This window comes from Tamandua tetradactyla, chromosome 15 (genome assembly GCF_023851605.1).
Source record: "Tamandua tetradactyla isolate mTamTet1 chromosome 15, mTamTet1.pri, whole genome shotgun sequence".
In the NCBI taxonomy this organism is placed as follows: domain Eukaryota; kingdom Metazoa; phylum Chordata; class Mammalia; order Pilosa; family Myrmecophagidae; genus Tamandua; species Tamandua tetradactyla.
The window spans coordinates 76284079-76308660 of record NC_135341.1 but is presented as its reverse complement, the minus strand read 5'-3'; the positions used below and the strand labels follow the sequence as shown (position 1 = coordinate 76308660).

The 24582-nt window shown below is 34.9% G+C and overlaps 2 protein-coding genes across 6 annotated transcripts in view; one reads left to right on the top strand and one right to left on the bottom strand.

The window, feature by feature from the left end:
• Positions 1 to 24582, top strand: part of ACAD11 (acyl-CoA dehydrogenase family member 11) — a 122068-nt gene that overhangs the window by 72072 nt on the left and 25414 nt on the right. Inside the window, exons 10-13 of the mRNA XM_077130136.1 lie at positions 2937 to 3014; positions 3721 to 3859; positions 7828 to 7935; positions 9416 to 9514. Of these exons, the coding sequence (XP_076986251.1) occupies positions 2937 to 3014; positions 3721 to 3859; positions 7828 to 7935; positions 9416 to 9514 (424 nt within the window). The remainder of the gene's footprint in view (positions 1 to 2936; positions 3015 to 3720; positions 3860 to 7827; positions 7936 to 9415; positions 9515 to 24582) is intronic.
• ACKR4 (atypical chemokine receptor 4) lies at positions 10139 to 15745 on the bottom strand. 5 transcript variants are annotated; one of them, XM_077130143.1, is made up of 4 exons: positions 15633 to 15745; positions 14951 to 15317; positions 14282 to 14698; positions 10139 to 11780 (listed from the first exon to the last, which is right to left on the bottom strand). In XM_077130143.1, the coding sequence occupies exon 4, from the start codon at positions 11769 to 11771 to the stop codon at positions 10719 to 10721; it is 1053 nt and encodes a 350-aa protein (XP_076986258.1). In that variant the 5' UTR covers positions 11772 to 11780; positions 14282 to 14698; positions 14951 to 15317; positions 15633 to 15745; the 3' UTR covers positions 10139 to 10718. The 5 variants fall into 5 exon arrangements, with proteins under 5 accessions (XP_076986258.1, XP_076986255.1, XP_076986256.1 ...); XM_077130140.1 differs by having other exon boundaries at positions 14951 to 15325; positions 15633 to 15739; XM_077130141.1 differs by having other exon boundaries at positions 14282 to 14409; positions 14951 to 15325; positions 15633 to 15739.

The following is a 24582-nucleotide window of genomic DNA, read 5'->3' as shown; positions in this document are numbered from 1 at the left end:
GAAAGCAATATGTTTGACTGAAGAACTACCTGTAGAAAAGCTGCTTGGGTTGGTCTTTAACAACTCTAGGCATCAGGAGTGTTTGCCCCAGACAGAAGACTGCATGCACTCCACACTCTAAAGAAAGCAAATGGTCCGCTTCAAGAAACCAGGTCTTCCGAAGGGAGGGTTAGTGCCCTAAAGTAGGGGTCTCCATGTTTTGATGTTTTTTTGTTGTTTTTATTTTTTTTTATTTTGTGGAAGCAGTGGGGTTGGAGACCTTAGCTTGCTTGTCAGCCTACCACATCCCCACCTGCTCACTCTAAAATGAAACCTATCTTTTGGTGCTCTAGCACTTGCAACCAGCCCATCATTCAGAGAAGAAGCCAGAATTGGCAGAGGAAACCAAGCTGACTACCTAGCTTGCTCTTTCATTCATAAATACGAATATGCAATCAAGGGAAACAAGCACACAGAAGAGAATTATCACAGGTCAGATTGTGATACATTTACTGAACTTAATATCATGCAGTTATTAAAACATGTACAAAGGAGTTGCAGTGAAAGAGAATTTATTATGAAAAGTGAAAAAAAAGTCTATATCTTTAAAAGGAAGATTGTCAATGATTTGGGTGGCAAGGAAAGTCATAGTCATTTTGTCTTTGCAAATCTTTCAAAGTTGGAACATATCCACATCTGATAAAAATGTGAGCTTTTCACCACCAGGGAAACTCCTGATACTGTGTCAAACTTTCGGAACACCTTTAAATCAATAGGCCAAGTCCTTGATTTTGAGGCTTGCTCTTGTGAAGCATATGTATGTAGCAGAGAAGCTTAGCCTACCTGTAGGTATGCCTAACAGTTACTTCTGGAGGACCTCTTTTGTTGCTCAGATGAAGCCTCTTTCCCTAAGCCCAATTCTGCAAGTGAAACCATTGCCCTTGATCCTATGTGGAACATGACATCCAGGAGTGAAAGTCTCCCTGGCGGTGTGGGAGATGACTCCCAGGGATGACCCTGGCCCTGGCACCATGGAATCAACAAAGTTATCCAGACCAAAAGGGGGAAAAGAAGCATAACAAGTAGGTATCATTGGCTGAGAAAGTTCAAATCGAGTCAAGCAGCTACTCTGGAAGTCATTCTTATGCAAGCTTCAGTTAGACATTGCTACCTATCATACTTACCAAACCCCAAACAAAACCATTTCTGCTAATCCTTAAGAACACCCAGGGCATTATATAAGATTCTACAAAGGTTCCATGCACTAGGGTAACTTTCCAGAAACCTACAACCTCCAGATGGGTCCCCGGACCAGGTAAGTCCTGGGATGCAGAGGGCCCAGCCTCTTCATAACATCAACTGTTTCCATCCCCATATCAACCAACATGAAAAAAATTAGAATGGGCATAACCCAAATACACCTAAAGAATGGGAGAAAGATCAAAGGTGCTCGTGGAGTTATACAGAGTAGCTAGGGTTTGACAAATGAGTATGATTGCTGAATCATTATATTATTATTTCTTTTAGTCTCAGTATCTCAGAGAAGCTAGAAGTAAAAACCTAACATTATGGAACTGTAACTCATGCCAAACTCTGAAATCTCTTCTACAACTAATTATTGTGATGTGCTTTGACATTTATTGCTTTTTAAAATATGTTATTTTTCACACACACAAAAATGTTGACTGTGATGATAAATGCAGAGCTATATGGTGATATGGTGAACCACTGATTGTACACATTACATGATTACATGCTATGTGAATATACTATATATATCAATTAAAAATTTTTTTTAAATGTGAGCCTCTTCTTTCCAAACATGTTGTTTTAAATACCCCAAAATTTATTCTTTAAGGTTGACTAATTGATTTTTTAACAGCAAGAATAGCATTTATTTATTTATAAAAACAGAATTAGTTAAAAATATTTTATAAAATAAACAGATTTAATTTTTTTTCACATTTCCCAACAAATCAATGCTGCTTTTGTCATTTTTGTTTTGTCATAAGAAAACTCATAGCTGAGAAATGGTCGATAACTGTGAGGTATGCTATGGAAGCTGAATGCTGGACACTTTAGCACATTTTACTTTATTGGCTGATTGTTTGCTCTCATTCAATGTGGTTAAGTCAGTTTCGAGGTAGGAAAGACGGACAATTTGAATAGTTACATTTCTTTAGTGCATGTGGGGTTCTATTGTCCTCCATTGCAGTGAATGAATTACAGAAAGGGGGTTTCATGATTTACTGGTTAACCAATACCATCTATTGTAATATTCTGGACTTTGCAGGAGTTGGTAATTTGCCAAAACAGTAATAGAGCTATTGAGGCTATACTTCTTCTTATCCCAGATAAATGCAGTGTCTTTGCAATGCCAATATAAAGGAGATTTCCACCAGTATGAACTCACTCAAAACTCTTAGCTGGGCGGGCCATGGTGGCTCAGCAGGTAAGAATGCTTGCCTGCCATGCCCGAGGACCCGGGTTCGTTTCCTGGTGCCTGTCCATGTTAAAAAAAAAAAAAACACTCTTAGCTAAGGAGATTTTGTATTTCTTATCAGTTCTTCAAGGCAGTTTAATAGGAATATTAAGATAAATGTAAATCTGCAGTGGAAAAAGTTGTGAGCTTTTTTATTCATGATAAAACCTCATAAGACTGGTATGAAATCCCTGTGAAAAGCCATTGGTAGTAGCTAGGACTGGGTGATAACAGATTCTGATAAAAACACAAACAGTATTTCATCTCCAGGTAGTAAAAAATATACTTGTACAATGTTTTGTATTTGCATTTCATGATATTAAAACAATGACATTAAAAACAAAAAAGAAAGAAATGTTACTGATTTGATAACAGCTGAAAATACTTCTTTACCTAAAAATGTTTACTTTGGATGTTAGTAGTTTGGACATTGTTTACTTTTGCTAATGAACTTTTTTCCTTTTATTACTTTAAGGAGGTAATTGAATTTTATGTTCAAAATGAAAATTCAGTGGACAAGTGGAGAAAACCTTTAGTGATTGATAAACTCAAGGTAAGAAAAAAAAGAAAACAGCATTGGAAAATTCATACACAAGTGTTTCTCTGAAACCTTAGATTTTTGTTGCTGTTATATATGTAAAGGATAATTATATCACCAATAACTTTTAAAAAATAATGTTCAGGCCTGCCCATGCAGAAAAAAAAATTAAATAATGCTCAGTAACAAAATCTGTAATATACAAATTAGGCTGCATGGTATTCTGTATATGGTAGTGATGAAAACAGCCTCTTACCACCTTCAAGGAAAAATATCAAAGCAAACAACTACCAGCTGTCACTAATTAAGACTGAAGTCAAGACAGGACACTTGTCCCACAAGGTCTTAATCCAAATAGCATATTTTCAAATCTTAACAGCAACAAATATAAGAAACCAAATGGCACAAAATAGTATATATGGCATGATTCTACCTAAATGTGGGAAATTCTCATAATGGCTATGATTAAATAAGAAGTACCCAAATTTTCAGCCAAATCTAAGGAAGCTTGGAGGAAATGGCATTCATATTTTACAGGCAAAAAACTATTTGATTTGTAATGATTTGCCGGTTGGTTTTGTACTTTGTGGTGTACAATGAAATAAATAACTCCACAGGTGTTTTAAATTTCCGAAAGCATAAATACCAACACCTTTTTAAAATAAACTACTTTAGGTCATGGTAAATTATGATCACTCAAGCATGTTCATCACCTTGACAGGAAATGGCCAAAGCAGAGGGCCTCTGGAACTTGTTTTTGCCAGCTGTAAGCGGTCTCAGCCAGGTGGACTATGCCTTGATTGCTGAAGAAACAGGAAAATGCTTTTTTGCTCCAGATGTGTTTAACTGCCAAGCACCAGGTTACTCCATAATTTAAAACTACAGCTTACTCTGATATTTTTAGCAGTGTTTAAAATCTATTTCATGATAATGAGGAAGTTTTTCTACACAAAGTCATCAATTTATAAATTTGTCTATAATTTTACTTTTTGGTTACCTTGATCTAAAGTTCTCATTGAATTATTCTTTTGTTAAACATCATTACATTAAAATTATTGGTGTGCAGTTTGCTACCAAAGAACTTGGGACAACGAGGATCATGATTGAGGACTGGACATTTCTAGGACTAGGTGGAATGGGGAGAGAGTTTCAAATCGTTTGGTTAGCCTCACTACCTCTCCATTCATTCTCCAATTATTGATTAGTCACCTACTATATACCAAGTACTGTCCTAGGTCCTTGAAATACATGGCTGAATAAAATACACAAAAATGCCCTCCTGGAGCTGACATTCTAATGGAGTGAGACAAAATTATACAATAAATGTTATAAATAAGTAAATTATATAGTAAGTTTGAAGATGAATAATGCTTTGAAAGAAAGAGAGCAGGGTAGGGGGAGTTTGGAGTACTGGGGGACAGGGAATATGGGTTACCATTTTAAATAGAATGCTCAACGTAGACCTCATTGAAAAGGTGACATTCCATAAAGAATTGAGAATGTAAAAGAATTAGAAGTACTGATATCTAGAGGAAGAATGTTCATAGCAGAGGGAACAGAAAATGCAAAGGATCTAAGGCAAGATTGTGATTGTTGTATTCCCAGAATTGCCGAAGAGGTCACAGTGGCTAGGGAAAGAGAAGAGATCAGAGAGATGAAGGACACTGGATTACAATAGGGCCTTGTAGGGCAAGTAAAGGCTTTTGCCTTTACCCTCAGTGAAATGCAGAGCTATTGGAGGATTTGGGGCAAGAGGAGTGACAAGATATAACTTCGGTTTTAAAAGAATTATTCTAACTGCTAAATGAGGAAAGAAAGGAAGCAGGGAATCTTCTGCAATAATTCTACTTAGAAATTATGATTTGGACTAGGGTAGCAGTGAAGGGGTGAAATGTGGAAAGATCCTAAGTACATTTTGAAGGCAGTGCCTGATTATATGTAGCATATTAATAGAGAAGTCAGGGATAACTCCTTGGCACGAACAATTGAAAGAATGAGGAAAGGAGGCCTACTCTTGTTAAAAAAAGATAAAATGGAAGAGATAGACCTGGAATGTAGTCTATTTGGAGTGTTTGCAAACACAGATTTGAAGAAGAAACCACATAAGGGACTTTTTAAAAATCCAGATTATTAGCCCCACTCCCTGGGGATTCTGATTCAATAAGTCTAAGTAGACCCTGGGAATTTTTATTTGCTTTTTTTTTTTTTTTTCATGCTGTTCTGGTTATTCTGGTGCAGTCAATCAAGGACTACCACTTGATTTGTAATAGAAGGGAGATGGTAAAATAACCTAATGGGTCCTTTTACTAGTGAAGCCTCAGTAATGCCTTTAGTACTTGTTGTATGGCCCTGGTACTGAAAGCACTCCCAAAAAGAGTTAATGCAGGATAAAAATAGGCATATTGGGCTATATAAGACTGCAATCTGCATTTAGCAAAGTGATTTTATACTGAACTTTGACTTATTTCTTTCCAATGATGATTGAACTTGTCCTTGATTCTGTTTTTTCCTTTTCTGAAGACTGATTTATGAAATTACTGCTGTGCTATATTCTAATCAAATGATGAGGGTGTTGTGAAAGTAAAGAAATCTATCCACAGGATTTCTGAATATTTCCTCTCATTTGTGTGGAGTTATAAATCATCCTATATAAGTAGCATGATATTGTGAAAAGGGATCTGAACTGTTAGTCTTTAAAATTTTTTTTGATTGCTACTCATAGTCTGTGATCCAATATTATAGCATGTGTAGTTGTATGTATGTGTGTAAGTGTGTGTGTGAAACAAAGATTTCATGAACCAATGCTTTCCCTTAATATATGCAATGCACTCTGATATTTTCTGAGTAGAATCTGATATACTCTATTTTATTCTACTTCATCTATTTAGAAAATGCTAACCAAACCTGATTCAATTTATTTCATGATCTGCAAATGGGTCATAACAATGAAAAATCTTGCTATAGAAGTCTTCCTCTGAAGACATAACTGTGCCATTACTTTTCCATTTGAGCTGTGAACTTACTTTTCACTTGATAGTTGCAGACTTTTTCTACTATTAGAATTTCATGAGTCTATCATTTGTACTGTCTAATTGATGTCACCATACTACTGACATTTAAAAATTTGACAGGGAAATACATTTTCTTTGATCAAGGTATGATGAGAAGTTTTCTAAGCAAATAAGAAAATAACCAGAAGTAGAAAACTAGGCATTTTTTCCTTTGTGGTGGAGATATCTTCATGAAGGCCTTGGGGCATTTTGTTTTAGAACATTTCCAAAGCAGGGAGTATAAAGTTTATTCAGTACTTTGGGGGTTTCTTAAGTGTAAAAGATAAATTTCTACTCATATAACCCAAATAGTCCCCAAATACTTATACAAGCTCATGGGAAATATGTCTTCCAATTTGTCTTTTTTTTTTTTTTTTTTTTTGCCCTTCAATAAGTCATACAATATTGTCTATTGGAATGTTGAAAAACAGCTATTTTAACCCTAAAGTTATAATTGGAAGATTTTCTGTGCCTTTAGGCTGATATTTTAAATGGAATAATCCTTTTGTAGAAATAATTTATATAGGCTTTTTTTTCCCAATCCATAAATAACTTTGCTTTGCTAGCTTCTCAAAATAAACTGGTAATTTCTGAAAAGTTTTTATTCACCTTTTCTCATTTGAACTATAACAAGAAACATTGAATTTAAAACAGACAAAAAAAATAAAAAATTAACTTTATTAATTGTAACTTAGGACTTATTTTCCTCCTCAGTCAAAAATAATTTTAAACTTGCATTAATTTAATAGGAATTTTATGCATTTTAACATTTTGTTGGCTCAGTTAGGAGTATCTGAACAGAGTACAAATATACTCTCAGAGACTTAGATTTACCTGTCTTCATAGATCTTTCAGTAACTATCCTTGAAGTCATTCTAAGAGGTAATGTTGAGAAATCTTATATGTACTCATAGAAAAAGTTTCAGACAGTATTTTTAGAAATTTCATAGGCATGAAAATCAGAGAAATGCATCTAGAGCATTTTGTTCAGTGGCAGTCATGAAGCTTTTCTTGAAACCTGAGGCTGATAACTATTGTGTCTCAGCCTCATGTAGTAAACAACACCCTCCAAGCATTAGAAAGGGTCTTTGAAGTTTCTACCACTGTTTTCTATCCAGGACAGGGAGATGACCCAGCACTTTTCTAGGTGCTGTGGGATGCACAGCCATAAGAGCTGTTATAGATAAAGAGACAGTATTTATCATGTGAGTTCAGAGGGAGGAGATGTTTATGACTGGGAAATCAGAGATTCTTCACAAAGGAGGTGGCTCATAAGCAGGACTTTACTTACAAATGATAGGTAGAATTTCATTTGAGAAAAGGCCTGGCCCAAGCGAATGTGTAGAAATTGAGGAACAGCAAGATTTAAGGGCTAAAATCTCGGCAGAACATGTAATATGAATTGTTCTCCAGGAGCATTGCATTCACTCCTAGCAGGGCTATATTGGTAAGAAAGCAGGCAAAGGTTTAGGTGATAAACTGTTTAACTTAGTAGTATTTAAATTAGAATTCATTAGAACCATGGTCCAATGCAATGAACTGGCCAAGAATTTGTGATTCAGAATAAATTGAATAAATATGTGTCAAATGCCATATGCTTATAACTTTTGATGATTTACCATCAGTGTGAACTATATTTACTGTTTGTTTCAAGATATTTTTGTTAGCAAAGATTTGTTTTAAAAAGACATATGTCCGAATTATCTACATAAAATCATAGATTTCACATCAGGTCAATTTTAAAATACAAAATAAATGCTTTCCCTAATTATGTATAGATACAGGGAACATGGAGGTGCTCCACCTATATGGAAATGAGGAACAGAAGAAACAGTGGCTTGAGCCTCTTCTTCAAGGGAGCATTACCTCCTGCTTCTGTATGACAGGTAAAGGCAAATCATCATTTCCCCCTTGTGGAATCAGCCATTCAGGAGTTATTAGGAATGAGCTGAAGAAATATGGCAAATTTCAGGCAAATTTCTTTGTGTCCAGAAATGTAAATATGTTTGTTTTGAACCCAGTTTTAAGTTTTAACATTTTTAAATATGCAGAATGAAATTATCCTCAATTTTGAGAGGACAACCAACCAGGTGATGCTTTCTGGAAACCTGCTTTAGATATTAACAGCAGGGTAATACTTGTTTCATAATATTTTTACTTGTATTTCTAAAATTGCCATCTATGGAGATTTAAGATATTTTTGTTTAAAATATTCATCTTTGTAATAATTTTGTATTATACTTACAAAGTACTCAATTCTTCCATAAATGCATAAAAAATAGGACATTCACCAATGCTGGCACATGGCTTAGAGTATAATAAGGTGGGGACATAAAACTAGGAACATGTTAATAAAAATGGACTTGATTGATACCATTTGTATATGAGAAACAGTAATTAAAAACTCTTGAAAGGGCAAAATCATCCTTTCATCAGTGAGTTTAGAATTAGACTGAATTTCTTTGGCCATGATTTTTAAGTGCTTCTAATAATGACCTGATTTATTGTCTTCTATAACATTGCATAGGCTTTTATAATAGCAAAACTAACCTCTATTTAAATGAAAAGTATTTATCACACATCTACAGTATTATGTTTTATCTACAATGCACTAATTGGGGGTTACAAAATAAATAGAGCACAAAGCCCCCTTTCTCAAGGAACTGGGCCTCTAGTTTTAGAATTAGAACATGTGAAATATCTGAAGAATGTATTTAAAAGAGCAGCATAGAAAGAATCGCTGATTCCTATGATTGAGAGCTAGGCTGTAAGTGCTATAATACCATGTGGTAAAGCAGTCATTAAGGCTGTCCATGGCAAACTTTCTGAAGATGGTAAGTGTTGAGTAGGATTTTAGGACACAAAGTATATAAATGGTGAAAGTATTCCTAATGGAATTTGTAACAGTTTCTGACTGTTTAAGAAAGAAAACTATACAGTAGGGAAATCTGGCTTACCGATTTTTAATACAGATTTCCATTTTGGGAATGGAGAACAATGATTTTTATCTATTTTTGATGACTGGAGAAAGAATTGAATGAGTTTATCCCAAGTCATATATCAATGAGGAACCCAAGAACACAATTCAGAATTTTATTCTCCATTGTTCTAGAATTCTTTTTTCATCCAATGACGCATGTATGGATTTAATTACCCATTTATTGGATGACTCATTCATTTACTGCCCAATCATTAAATAATTACTATGTGTAGGTTATAAGAGAACCAGGGTAGAATGGGGAAAGCATAGGGAGATGAAAAAGACATGAATGCCTTATCTTCAGAGTTCACATTTCCTTATCTAAGTCTCTTTTGCAAACTGATTATATTTGCCTGCTGGTAAATTCATCCTTTGCTTATTTATAGAGCCCAATGTAGCTTCAAGTGATGCAACCAATATTGAATGTAGCATCCAACGAGATGGAGATAGTTACGTAGTTAATGGCAAGAAATGGTGGAGCAGTGGTAAGTGTTAAGAATAATTTTTTCATTCAATGGATTTTCCTTTGTGCCAGAAACTGTACTAGAATAATGCTATGATATATAGTTATTAATTTCACTATTATACTTCTTTAAATTCTGCCTTTAAAAGTATTTTCAAATTGAGAAATGAACAAATAGTAGATAAGAAGAAAAGTAGTTTTAAAATAACATGTCTTGATTAGGTGAAAAATACCTTTTCTTAGTTTGTGAGTGATCAAATACATGTGACTGTGTACTATTTTCAACCAATGCAATTTCTATCAAAATTTAATTTTGATACATAGGTACAAATTACATGGGCTATAATTATTTTTATGCAATTGTTTTTTAAAAAAAAATAAGCTATCCACATTATTAAATTAATTTATTGCAGTAAAAATTTTCATTGCTTAAAAATACAAGTGTTCAAATGAAAAATAAGAAATTTTATACAGAGGGTAATATATTGTTTGTTCTGACCTCAGTAATAGAGTCACATAAATGGATAAGCCCTTTAGGAAGTTTAAAAATTAAAACTTTGATAAATAATGAGGATTGTTCCTGGAGGATAAGTGATATGTCTATCACTTATTAAGATAATCTTATCTTATCTTAATAAGTGATAACCAATTAGTACTAAAGAAAGTTGACACCATGGAAATAAATTACAAGTTTAGGAACTTGCCAAGAATACCTTGAGAAGGCCAGAAAAGCTTATGATGTATTTGTATTGTTAATTGTTATTCTTTTGGGGATAACAATTATGAAATCTTTACAAATGAAGAAACCAAAGAAATAAAGAGAAAAATAGATTAGGTTTTGCTGTATAGTTATTCAAGTACTATAATAATGCAGATATAGTTCTCATACTAAAATTTAGATAATTAAAAATAATTATAAATATTCCTTAACATAAGTTTCTTATCTGTTTTAGATGGCCTAACCCTAGCACAGTGTTTTGATTTATTTATGCCCATTACTTCTATTTTCTTATATTGTTCACTTTAATTTTCATAATTTGTACATTTATTATTTTGCTTCCTCTTTTCTTCTACCATCACCATCCTCACCATTCCCACCCCTTCTTTGCTATAAGTTGCAACCCCATTCTTTTAAACTTGAGTTTCAGAATAATGCAGATATTTTGTCTGAGGAAGAAGCATTATTCAGGTTGTGTATCCAAGCAAGAGACAGAGAAATTTTACATTTAAATGCTAAAAGTACTAGTTGGCTCTGTAGGACCTTCAGAATCAAAAGGAAACTCCTCTACATTTTGTGTTTGTCTTCCCCAGGACCCATATTTCTTAGCCACTTTCATAATGTAGTTTTTAAAAGATGCTCCCATAAAAACATATAGGATTGGGTTGAGGCAACTGTGAAAGAGTGCGATGCTCTCAGTGATTTGGATGGCAACATCCATGTGTTTGCTCATGTTGCAGTCAGTGATCAGAGAGTAAATGATGTCTATGGCTTGGCAGAACTTGACAATGTTATAAGGCAACTGAGTCACAATGAAGACTACAACCACTGCAAGCAGAACTTTGAGGGGTCGAGACTTTTTAATGTTCGGCATCTTGATGAGAGTCCTTGCTGTGATAAAGTAACAGATTCCCATAATAAAAAAGGGTACCACAAATCCAATGCAGATTTCCAGCATTTGAATAGAGGCTTTCATTGATGTTCCTAGGTGGTGTGGAAAGATGGGAATGCACCTAGCTTTGTCATTTACTGTATTAAAAACCAGCTGGGGAACGCTCAGCAAAATGGCAGCCATCCAGACACAGAAACAGATGATCCAGCATGGTTTTCCCACTCCTGACTGACCTGGGGCTTTAGTTACTGCAGAATATCTGTCTATGCTGATACAAGCCAGAAACTGCATTCCAGAGACAAAGTTTACTGTGTATAAGGCTGATGTTACTTTACACATCATCTTCCCTAAAATCCATCCATGAACTGCATTAACTGCCCAAAAAGGCAGAGTGACTAGAAGGAGTAAATCTGCTACAGCCAAATTCAGGATGTACACATCGGTTTTGGTTTTCTGTTTCTTGTAATAGGCATAAATTGCCACTACTATGGAATTGCCTGCAAGTCCAATGATGAAAGCTATCGTGAAGAAGGCAGGCAGGAATACTTTTGCAAATTTTCTGACCTCTTCTTTTATACAGACCACTTCATACTGACTATAGTCATGCGTGCCATTCATTTCATTTTCCTCATAATAGTAGTCTGTTGACTGGTTGTGTTCCAAAGCCATGGCTCTAATCTGAAAGGCAAATATAATACAGGATATTAGAAACTCATTTTGATATTATTTAAAAGGCAACCTTTTTTATCTAGTACATGTTTTACACTTTCACTAGAAAGCAGACTGTTGCTGTAATATGTGATAATCTGAATCTGCCATTCTTTGAAATGCTTTAATGGAACCCACATTTGAGCATATGTCCAAAATTAGTTACTCATCCTTTGCTGTTACAAGTCTGGGTGCAGAAGCTGGGATTTACACAGGGATGATAAAACTACACCCTGCGGAATTTATTTTTAAATGCTAAGTAAAAGAAATGAGGACTATTATGTTAAAAAATAGTTTTTAAAAGTATAAAAATTTAAATTTCAACTAAAAAAAATCGAAAACGTTATAATTTTTGCATTAACAACTTTGTTAAACATGTAGATTATATCTGTAATAAATTAAATTTAAAATAATTGCATTTATTTAAAATATTTTTTATTTTTATAAATTATTTATAAATTTATTTTTAATGTAAATAAATTATCTCAACCTTTTGACTGAATTTCACTAGCTTTTTCACTAGGTTTTGTAAAATAAAGTCTCCTTCAGTTAACATCCCTCCAAAACCTGTTACTACATGTTTAGTTTATACTGTTCTTAGATAGCATTTCCACCCCTCTAGTCACCTAAGCCTGTAGGTACTTGATGTTTCTCTTACTTTCATCCCTGGATTCCAGTCAGGCTCTAAATTCTTATGATTTCACCTTCTGAATAAGTCTTGAATCACTCTGTTGTCTCCTTTTAATCCACACTTCTACTGTCCTAGTTTCAGCCATCATTGTTACTTACCCAGCCTACTGCAATATCTTCCTTACTATGTTACCTTTCTTATTCCGTACCACCACTTCTTGCCAAAAACCTTTGCCTGATTTCCACCAAAGTGTTCAATCTCTGAAATGTCATTCTGTCACCCTTTACTTTGCTCTGCACTGGCCCTCTTAACCTGAGAGATACAGTCCAAGCTCCTCAGCACGATACTCAAGATACTCTGTGATGTGGTCCCACCCATGGCTCCCCTGCCACCTCTTACAACTCTGTGCCCACACTTATAGACAGCAGTAGTTACTGATTAGCTAGCAGTTCCCTGGCGCACACCATACAGCTGCACACTTCTACATCATTGCTCATTTTGTTCATTTTATCCGACATGCTATTCCCTGCCCTTCCCTTTCAAGGCCAACTCCTATACATCTCTACTTGACCTTCACCACGCCCAGAAGACTTTCTTCCTCCGGTAGCTCTTTCTCCATACCTCTCAGAGAACTGATCACATCTTATGGAAAATGTGTGTTTCCAAGACTACCTTGTCCCTCTAGGCTCACGTTTTCCGAGGATATGAACTGTTTATATTTGTAGCCATAATACCCTGCAGAGTGCCTGGCACATACTTGGGTGTTCAGCAAGTATCTGTCAAACTAAAGATTTGCCAGCAGGTATAAAGCTGATACTCTAGAATGGCTAGGTGATATGTCAGTAATCTACTGTCTCGACGTTAAGTTATTTTACTATGTTAAAATTTAGTACCTATAGTATTAAGGTAAGCTTGCACAGAACTCACAAGTTTGAAAATGTATCTAATCATGACTTTCAGTGTTTTATTATAGTGCTGTACTTTGTTTTACTTTTTCTTTAACTTTTCTGTCCCCGTTATTTTTGTCCTTTGAAGAATCTCAAATATTCTTATATAGTCAGTACTGAAAATATTGTTTTCAAAACACTGTACAAATTTATGGTACATTTTAAAAGAAGGTTCTGATATTTGATAAAGCTTTTTGAATGAGTAAAGCAAAGTAAAATATCCCCCTGAGGAAAGATATCACATAGAACTGCTTTCATATGCTAAAACAAAGTGCCAACAATTTCAAATGACTCCAAGTTGATTTTGAAAGTTCCAAATTTGTGAGACTGCCCTGGTCTTCATTTTCTTATGCATTAATTATTAACACAATATGAACTTTGTTCTTTCCTTCTCTTTCATCACAGAAATCTTGAAGTCTGATGATAAGGAATAATATGGCCAAGTAATATAGTATATTAAGGAAGGATGTTAAGTAAGAATTAATTTTACTAAAAATGTGAATTAAATCAGGGTAGGAATGGAAATTATTTGCAGAAATGATCCTTCTGGCAGATACATAGGAACATATTTATAAGTCTATAATTACAAGACAGAGAAAAAAAATTGTGTTCGTAAAATAAAGCAGAAAAAATAGTATAGCAAAACCTATTTTTTTCATTAAAAAGCTTTACAAGCAAATATTTATTAAAAATAATATTTTGTTCTTGCCATGTTCAGATTTTCATTTTAAGTTTAAATTTAAGATCAATTCGTTTTCAAATTGCTGTTTTTTGCACATGTAAACATTTAAACTTTAATGAATCAAGACTCCTATATAGGTAAATATACAAGGTCTTTGGGCTTTAAAAAACATCATCCCAAATTAGAACAAGAAAAGAAATAAAGAACCTACCTGTTTCAGTCTGCAGAAAGGAGCAGTCCTGAATACGGAGAGAAAATCAAATGCTCTCTCTGACTCACTCGGGCTACTTTTGTTTTCGTTTTACACCACGCCTTTATCTTGCATCCAAGAAGGCTTTCCTGAAATTTACCCTTGTGAGCCCTTGATCTCTTATTTTAGTTTTAGCTATTCTGTGAAGTCACATCCAAATTCTTAAGTGTCCTTGGAGACAAATTTGAAAAAATTCCATACTGTTTCATAAATGACAAACCTTTTAAAGTTTCCACCATAGCAGAAGGGAATAAGAAAGGGCTTGCAGCTGAGGAACAAACTGCCAAATCAAAAGGAGAATTCACCCGAGAGCATTAAGGCAGTTAACAAAGGCAGCTTTGTAGTAGGTATCTAGAGAAATAGTCTCCAAAGTTTTATCTAGCAAAGAAAACAAGATTTTAACCCAGAAAGTTATCTTTTTGAAAACTAAATTCTGAACAATCATTATTTCTGATAATACTTAATGGGTTTTTTTTTTTTGCTACATCTTTCAGTATTTTACTTAAACTATTAGACTCCTCCTAGCTTCACAATTCTCCCTCTCTATCCTTGACTGAAAAGTATGCCTTGTCCCATGGCTTTAAACTCTGTTGCCCTCTTATAACCTTCTTAAAAGACAAATACACAAACCTTCAAAACCCTTCTATCCAGGGAAGATGTTTACTTTTTCCACTTTGGCTTCCAAACGAGAGTTGGAAAGAGAAGAGAAACTGATGCTGATTTGGGGCTCTCGGTCTATTTGAACTTGATCTTCTGATTTGCATCGTGGCTTCCTTATTTTTTCTTGCAAGGCCAGGCTTGGTCTCCACCTGTAGACATTATTTCGGACCCCTGCCATCTTTTCTCTAAATAACTGATTCTGCACTTCCTTTTGACGCACAGAAAAGATGTTTTAGGCTCTTAGGGCCTTTATCCTCCTTCATTTTACCCTCAGTATATGTCTAAGGGTGCATCCAGCCTCTCTTCCTCGCTCTCCATTACTCCTTGTGGAAGAAATCTGCTCACCTCCAAAAAAAAAAGAAAGAAAAAAATATCACCTGTATTTCTGGTGTTTGCCGTTTTTCATCGTATAAATATTCCCAATCATGGCCAATTTCAAGCTACCGACATGAAGTCACTGAGCACAGTGTTGGAAAGAGGTGAACATAATCAACTCTCCTAAGCAAGCCTGTGCACACCTCTTCCAAAAGAGGCATCACTTCTCTTTGCCTTGACTGATCAGTCCACTAGTCTCTTGCTGCCTCCTGAAAGGCAATGTTTTCAATATTATTCCTGCCCTGGCTGGATTATCTGGTCTTTCCCCTTCTCTTACCTTTTGTTCTTCTTGATCTTCTGTATATTGGGGCAGGAGGAAATGAATGAACAATCCTCCACTAAATTCTTACAGTGGCCTACAAGCTCCCTCATGGTTAGTCTCCCTCCCCCATCACCTCTATGACCTCACTTCACACTGCTGGCCTCCTTGCTCTCTGTCCTGCCACACAGACCTCCAGGCCGTTTTGGAACATCCTCTTGAGGGCTTTGCGCTGGCTCTCCTGTCCACCTGGATGCTCTTCGTCCTTATATTTGCAAGGTTCTCTCCCTCAGCTCCTTCAAGTTTTCTTCAATCCACCACAACATCCTCAATGTGGCAATCCATGACTACCCTATTTACATTACCTCTCCCCTCCCTATACTCCCAATCCATAGCATTTACCCTGTTCTAAGGTATATTGTCATGTTTGCTGCCTATTGTCTCTCATCCTGTATCAGAATATAACCTTCATCAGAGTAGGGACTTTTGTTTGCTTTGTTCACAGATATATCCCAAGTGTATGGAATAGCACATAATAAGTACTCAAGGACTATTTTAAATTAATAAATGAATCCTACTCTCTCCTTTTGATAATATCTCATTTTTTACTTTGCCCTTGCTAGTATGCTTCCTTAATAATTGGTCTTTAACTGCAGCTTCCATCATTTACAATTACATAATCTCTTCTTTAATCCATCTCTATGATATTGTATACAGTACTGATTTGTGTGTCTTAGCATGTGCTGTTACTCCTGTCTGGAATGCTCCTCTCATCCCACTTTGGCTCCCTAATTCTTATTCCAGATTCACGACTGACCTTAATGTTACTTAATCCAGGAAGTCTTCCCTAACCCTTCTAGGTTAAACCAGATGCACCTGTTCCTTAACTCTTATAGCTCCATCACATTCTAATTTTATTACTTAATTAAATTTTCTGTCTTCCAGAACTATTTTATACTCTGCTGTCTCCCAACATTTAGCTCTGTACTTACTCATGATACTACCTTACTGAATATTAATTAAACATGCATGGATGAATGACCAATCAGTCAATGTTTAAGTAACTTATAATCCACAGCTATGTAAGTTTAGCTATGAAGGTGGAATTTTAAATACAGATATTTAGTCTTTGACTGTTTCCATTTTATCATACTCATATGCATCTTTATTATTCTATGATGTCATCTAGTGTAGGATCCTGACACTGTTTTTTAGGTATTTCAAAGTATCTATCCCTTTCCTTTGTGTATCTCCCCATCCTCCTCCTCCAACAACCACATGCTTTCTTTTAAATGATTCCCTTCTTGTAAATTAGTTATAATTCTAAAATCTTTACGTCTTTTGAATTTGTGCCTTATTTTTGCTAACTTAAGCGCATATGCAGCCCTTGAGCATAAAGGCTCTTGGGAGCCAGCTTTTTCTGGCAGCACATGATGAGCCCCACCTGGGTATGAATCACGGGGGAACTGGCTTACTGGCTGGCTTCTCTCTGTATCTCTTTTTCTACAGACAGAACTAGAGAAGATGACGGTTAATAGGAGAGACAAGGCAACTTTTTTGAAGTACTTATTTGGTGTTTCTTTAGTGCCTTTTCTTTCTGTACCTCTACATTTTGTCCTCTCCCTTAGAACAAAGTCTTTATGATTCCAGTTGGCTGCCCTCTGTAAATGGTCTCCTGCCCTTACCTGTCCTATCACAACAGTGCCCCCTGTTCTTTAAAAATCTCACTCCCTATACCCATTTCTCATTCCTCCTCTTGTAATTCTATTTTGCTCCATAATAGATATTGGAAAACAATCTGACTGAACTGTATACTGCATTTCACTGAAAATATCAGTGATACTGAGACATGTACTGAGCATTGTTTTAGATAATTTTGCGACTTCTCTTTAGTGTCCACATTACATATTGATATATGAGGTTTTTGCTTGACATTTTTACTTTAGTATTTTGCTTAAGCATTTTCATTTATTTCAAACTCAGTATAACAGCATTTTTAGTGGTAAATATTTTGTTGCATAGATTATCATAATTTGCTTTACCATTTTTCTCTTAGGATTTTTAGATGTTTTCAGTGTTTTGCTATTATAAATAATGCTATACAGAGCATCTTTGTAGATATTGTAGGAAACTGAGTTTAATTTCATCTTACTGAGGAATGTTGTAACCTTTTTCGTTTTTTTCTTGCAAAAAAGGGTGTTCTTACTGTTCACACTGTATAATATCCCAGAGTTTTTTCATATCAGTGCATAGAAAGCTTTCTTATTCTTTTTAGGGTTTAGGGTTCATTGTGTGGACATACCACAGTGTATTTAAACCGTCACTTGCTGATGGACACTTGGTTTATGCCCAGTTCTTTGAAAATAAAAACAATGCTTTTGTAATGAAAAATTTTATGCATTTGTCATTTCATACAGGACCAGCTGTATCTGAAGGGTCAATTTTACCAAGAATTAAATTGATGGGTCAAAGAGTAACTGCTTCTATTGCTAAATTGCACTTCATAGGGATAGTATCAATTTGTACTCTCACTATTAATGTATGGGAGTGCCTACTTCCCTAGACCCTTTCCAGCAGACTGTGTGGTTTGACTGCCACTTTGTTTTCTAAATGACTTATAAAAGATTCAGCAGCTAGTTTCTCCCCACTGTCTTGCCAACTGGATAATACACTGATATTGAATATCATTTTTGCTAATTAATAGACAAAATAGCTTTTCATTATTGCTTTACTTGCATTTATTTGATTAAAGTCTCTTTAATTATTCTGATTTCCTCTTTTTGCAATTGTTTACATTGCCCATATGTCTATTATGGTCTTTATACTGACTTTTACATGTTCCTTATGGTCAAGGGATATAAGTATTATATAAATTTTGTCACAAATGTTGAAATATTTTCCCCAAGTTGGTTTTTGCTCTTTTTTTAATGCTTTAAAAATGACCAAAAAAATCAATTGATCTTTTCTTTTGATTTTATTTATTATCTTTAAGGTTTAAAATTTCTTTCCCACCCAGGGATTTTTAAAATATTAAATTATTTTTTCCTCTAACTTTTTAATAGCTTGATTATTTTAAATGTGGTTTTTTACCTTCAACTTTGACTTATCAAGAAATTATTTTGGTCCGATCACATTCTGAAATAATGATAACAATAACAACAGCAGTAAGTAAAATTTATTGAATACTTATTATTTAGATATAAGCCTACTTAGAGATTGATTAAGTGAATTTCAAAGTGTGTTTCTCCTGTTAAAAAGGACACATTCTTAAAGAGAACACATAAGATTGGTTATTTTGTTTTGTTTTGTTTCTCCTAACTATGGAATTGTATGATGTGGTTTTTTTTTGGCAAATGGAAATTTTATTGTAAAATGGTACTTAATTCATGTTTTTTATTCCAGTTTGAATTGATAGTATTAAAAATAAGACCAAAGTTTAAGTCATTTACCTCAGAAATTCTATGTTGGTAGAAAAGGTAGCCTTGATACTCTCTGTAGATGGCTCCTGTGCTTCATATTATGTAATTGTTTATATCACTTTCATAATTGTTACAGACCATATCCGTACTCAAAGTGATATTTTTTCTCCATTTGTAATCTTTCCTTTTATTCGAGAATGATTTCGCTTGATAACTATGTGATTGCAAGAGCCTAATAAATTAAAATTCATCAGCAAACAACAGGGAGATGTAATTTTTAGCCTGACAATCTTGGCACTTGAACAACCTTGAAATACCACAAAGTTTGGATTAAAGACAAAACTATTTTATATATGTTATCTCTTTTCATTCATGAAAGTCTGTGACATAGCAGATACAATTAAATGTTCTCTGGTCTATTCAGATTTCCCCCCAATATATCTTATTTATGACATTTGGTATCCTGTCCTTTAACTAAAATGATAAAGAAGAGCAAAATTTATCTTCAAAAAAGGGTGTTTCATCTGCTGAGCCTGCCAAATTCTGTTGTAGCTAAGAGGAGATGACACACTTATAAAGGGTTTTTCCCATTTTCTGAAACATAAGGTTAAATCAAAATATTTGAAAATTTACAATCTACAAATACAACCTCTTCTACTTAAGATCCCAAAAAGGGAGCTAAGTTAGGAATTTTATTTTTTGGAATATCTGAATTGCTCTCCATTTTACATTGAGCCAAGGCAGAATCAAAGAATTATTTGCCTTGTTTCTTGAATTTCTTAAAAATTTACCTGATATCTGATGGTTCCTAGTCTGGATAAGTCCTAAAACCCAGAGGTGTCATTCTCTCCAAGAGCATTAACCAGGTCCGTCCCCCAGCCCATATTATTAACATCCCTTTTCAACATGAAAAGTTAGATTGGGCATAACTCAAATACTCCTAAGGTTGGGAGAAGAATCAAAGGAGAAAGAGGCTTTACAGTAGAGAAGTTTTAGGATTTAACAAATGAGTATGACTACTGAATCATTATATTGATATTTCTTTAGTCTTCAGTGTTTTGGTTGGAGCAGCTAGAGGGAAAAAACTGAAATTGTGAAACTGTAACCCATACCAAATGTTGAAATCTGTTCTATAACTAATTGTTAAAATGAGCTTTGAAATTGATTGCTTTTTTGTATATATGTTATATTTCACAATAAAAATGTTAAAAATTTGTACCTGATACCTGAAATCTATTAGCATTTACATAAAGCTGTGGCAGCAGTTTTTCATATTAGAAAGAGCTGGGGCAAGAAATGCTAATAAGGAATATCAAAGAAAACGTATATATATATTCTGAATATTAAAAAAAGATCTTTGGGACACGGGTTAAGAGGATTTATAAAAGAGATTTTATTTTTGAAGCGATTTGGCTTCTTTTTATCTGTGAATTAAGATCAGTTTGTCTATGGATTAAGATTAGTAAACCTTAAATGATTCACCCTAAATGTTCTTGATTGCCAGGATGGCAAGAAGAGAAAAAAAAGAGAGATTTCAATGAAAACAAACCCCCAAACATGCCATTATATCTGAATCTGATCTTCAGGAGTACACCCACCAAGGAGACAATGCATTACACAGGGCAAGTGGCCTCCGTCCTTCAGCCTGTAGGTCTCTAGGCACTCGTTGATGCTCCTTGACGCTGAAACCTCAAAGACATCTCCAGTTGAAAATTTTAAACTGAGCCACTATGACAAAATTTTTTCCTCTATAGCTTCTACCAGAGCTGCATGTTATAGCACAGCCAGGGCCAACCAATGGTAAAAAATTCTCCTGGCCTAGAGTTTTAAACTACAGAATTCCAGCTAATATCCACAAACAAATGTGGATATTGTTATCTGTTGTTTGAATCATCCTCATGTTCTTTGGGTTGATCCTCAGAATGGTGGAATTAATTTTTGCCTACTAGCACTTATAAAATCAGAAGGACACACTTGTAAAAGTAAGATAATAATACATGATTTTGAAAATTCACACATTTCAATAAATAAGGATACATCAAAAGGATGATCATTTGAATTAAAAAAATTTTGAAATATGTGAATAGGGTATCTTTTCTCATTAGTGCAAAGAAACATGTTCCTTTCAAAATTGATGAAAAGTGGATTCCACTAAATTCAAAAAAACTCAGATTATACACAATGGTTTAAATTGCCATTTTTAATTGTATCTGTATTTTTCTTTACATGTGCAATTCACACTCCAGAGAAATTAAGGGAATCAGAGTTTTCAGCTCTTGGGTTTTGTCATGGTCAGGTTCATGTGTCACCTTGGCCAAGTGGTGGTACCTGTTTGTCTGGTTGGGCAAGTGCTGGCCTGTCTGTTGCAATGAGGCCATTTCATAGAATTAGATAATGATCATGTCAGCTGCATCCACAGCTGATTCCATTTGTAATCAGCCAACGAGAGTGTCTTCTCCAATGAGTGATGCTCAATCTAATCACTGGAAGCCTTTTAAGGAGGATTCAGAAGAGACAGGCTCTTCTGCTTTGGCTGGTGAGCCTCTCCTGTGGAGTTCATCCAGATCCTCCATCAGAATCGTCAGCTTCACAGCCTGCCCTGTGGATTTTGGACTCTGCCTACCCATGGTCGCATGAGACACTTTTATAAATTTTACATTTGCAAGTGTTCCCTATTGATTCTGTTTCTCTAGAGAACCCTAACTAATACAGTTTTATTGGTATGAAATTTTAGAACTTGTAAGATTTCTAATTCTGTTTCTTACACACACACATATATATACACACACACATATATATATATTTTAGATAACCAATGCATTCCTTAAGTGTCAGCTAACCTATCAATAGTGTTAGGTACATGAATGTATAAGAAGCTGGGCTAATGAAGACCTTTATAGTGGGCTAATGAAGACCTTTTTTTTTTTTTGGACAAAGGTTAAAAGAGATTTTAAGGGAGTTCCTTTTCTGGAGTGGTGGAATATGTAAGATTGACCTCCATAGCTAAAAAGCTACGAAAAAAAATAATTACCTGAAAGCTCTGGGGAGTGAACAAAGGCAGCCTGATTTTACAGGGAAGTCGAAATTTGGAAGAAATAGGAGGCATAGAGTAAGTTTCTGATTTTTGTGGCTTTGGCCTGAGATCATGGCATGGTGCAGGAAAGCTGACGCTTCTCTAGAGAACTTGGGTCTTTCTATCCTCAGAAACTAGAGCATAGAATCTGGAGCAGCCACTGTTGCTGGAAAACGAAAAGGATATTCCTAGAAAATAGAAGGCCAGAAAAGAGGAACTCCAGATTTCATGAGTCCACGTCTCTGGCTGATACCTGAACCAAAGCACGTTTCGAGTAAATCTAAAGAAGTAAACAAATTTTATCTCCCACCACCTCAAGTGAGACAGAGAGACAGACTCTGAAATTTGATTCTACCCAAGTTAATTGCCTGATAAAACAAAGACATCAACATCCTCTGGAGGACCATAACAGAACACATGATGTTTGTTACAAAACAATCATAATGTCCATAACATAATCTAAAATTACTCCGTGAATGAAGAACCAGGAAAACATGACCCATTTTCAAGGGAAAAAGGCCAACACTGTGACTCAGATATTGAAATTATCAGACAAGGACTTAAAGCAGCTATTACAAATTTGTTCAATGGAAATAAGAAAAATTAAAAGATGGAAGATGTCAGAACAGAAATAGAAAACATAAAAAAAAGAACCAAAAGGAAATTTTAAAACTGAAAAATACATCTGTAATTTTTTTTTTTAAATGAGGAAAGAGTTAACGAACTTGAAGACAGACCAATAGGAATTATCCAATTTTTGAAGAAAAGCTTGATAAAAAAAGAACAGAGCCAGGGACTTATGAGGTAATAGCAAAAGTTCTAAAATGTGTATAATTAGAGTCTCAGAAGGAAAGGAGAGAGAGATTGCTAATTAAAAGAAGAGGAAACTCTAGAAACCGTAAAACTTCTATTATTGGTCAATATAAGAATAAATGTATTTAATCTAATTAAGGACCTTTGTTGTCTAACATCAGTGCACAAACTGCAGACTTTTGGAGGTGGTAATGTGTTCTACTTGAATAACATTGCATTTTTCTTATTTGTGTTTATGAAAATGCCTGCATTTTTCTTTTAATTAAAAAAAAGATTCATCTCTTTTTGGTATAATTGCTTCCTATCCCAGAAGAGTGGAGGAAATAAATTCACTCTCAATCTCATGCATAATATGGATGTTCTAGTTTGCTAGCTGCCAGAATGCAATACACCAGAAAAGAATGACTTTTAAAAAGGGGAATTTAATAAGTTGCTAGTTTATAGTTCTAAGGCTGAGAAAATGTCCCAATTAAAGCAATTCTATAGAAATGTCCAATCTAAGGCATCCAGGGAAAGATACCTTGGTTCAAGAAGGCTGATGAAGTTCAGTGTTTCTCTCTCAAGTGAGAAGGCACATGGCAAGCACAGTCAGGGTTTCTCTTCATCTGGAAAGGCATGTAGCAAACACAGCACCATCTCTTAGGTTTCTCTCCTGGCTTCCTGTTTCATGAAGCTCCCCAGGAGGCATTTTCCTCCTTCATCTCCAAAGGTCTCTGGCTGGTGGGCTCTCTGCTTCTTGTGGCTATGTCATTCTGCTCTGCTCTCTCCAAATCTCCCTCATTTTCCAAAATGTTTCCTCTTTTATATAGGATTCCAGTAAAGTAATCAAGACCTACCTGGAATGGGTAGAGACATGTCTCCACCTAATCCAATTTAACACCTACTCTTGAGTGAGTCACATCTCCATGGAGATAATCTAATTAACGCTTCCAACATATAGTACTAAATAGGGTTTAGAAGAGATGGCTGCCTTTACAAAGTGGGATTAGGATTAAAATAAGGCTTTTCTAGGGTACACAAACCTTTTCAAACCAGCGCAATGGACAATAAGTCATGTAGTGGAGGGAGAAATAGTTTTGCCTAACATATTTATCTGATTACAGTGTGATAGCTAATGACCAATTTGTAGTGTTTTCTATCTATATTTCCTTTTCCAGTGAGTCAAAAAGCATTTCCTACCTTTCTATTCATAGATGAAATCATCTATATGCATATATGATGGCATGTTCCGATGGTTGTGACTATGAAGAAAGCAGTATTTTGATTCGAGCTTTAAGCCAGTTTAAGGTGTTTCCTTATTCCACACATGAACAGAATCATCCATTTTAGGCACACTGCTTTTCTCCCCTTCCCTCACTTTCCTAGGTAAAATCTGTTTTTTTGTCAGTTTAAGTGTTTTATCAGGTAAAGAATAAATATAGGCTTTCTGGAATTATATGTAATCACATAGAAGAAGTAGGGAAATGTCCCACTTTTAGAAAATGGCTCCACCACAATTTGCAGATTAAATGATCAGAATAAAAGAGAAAGAAAATGGATTGCAGGTCCCTTGGCAAGTCCCCTTCTCCTAATCAGGATCTACTGATTTGTTTACAAGATGGTAGGTTGTTTTTAAAAATTTTTAGTTATTATTTTTATCCAATTATATGTATTAAAAAATCAG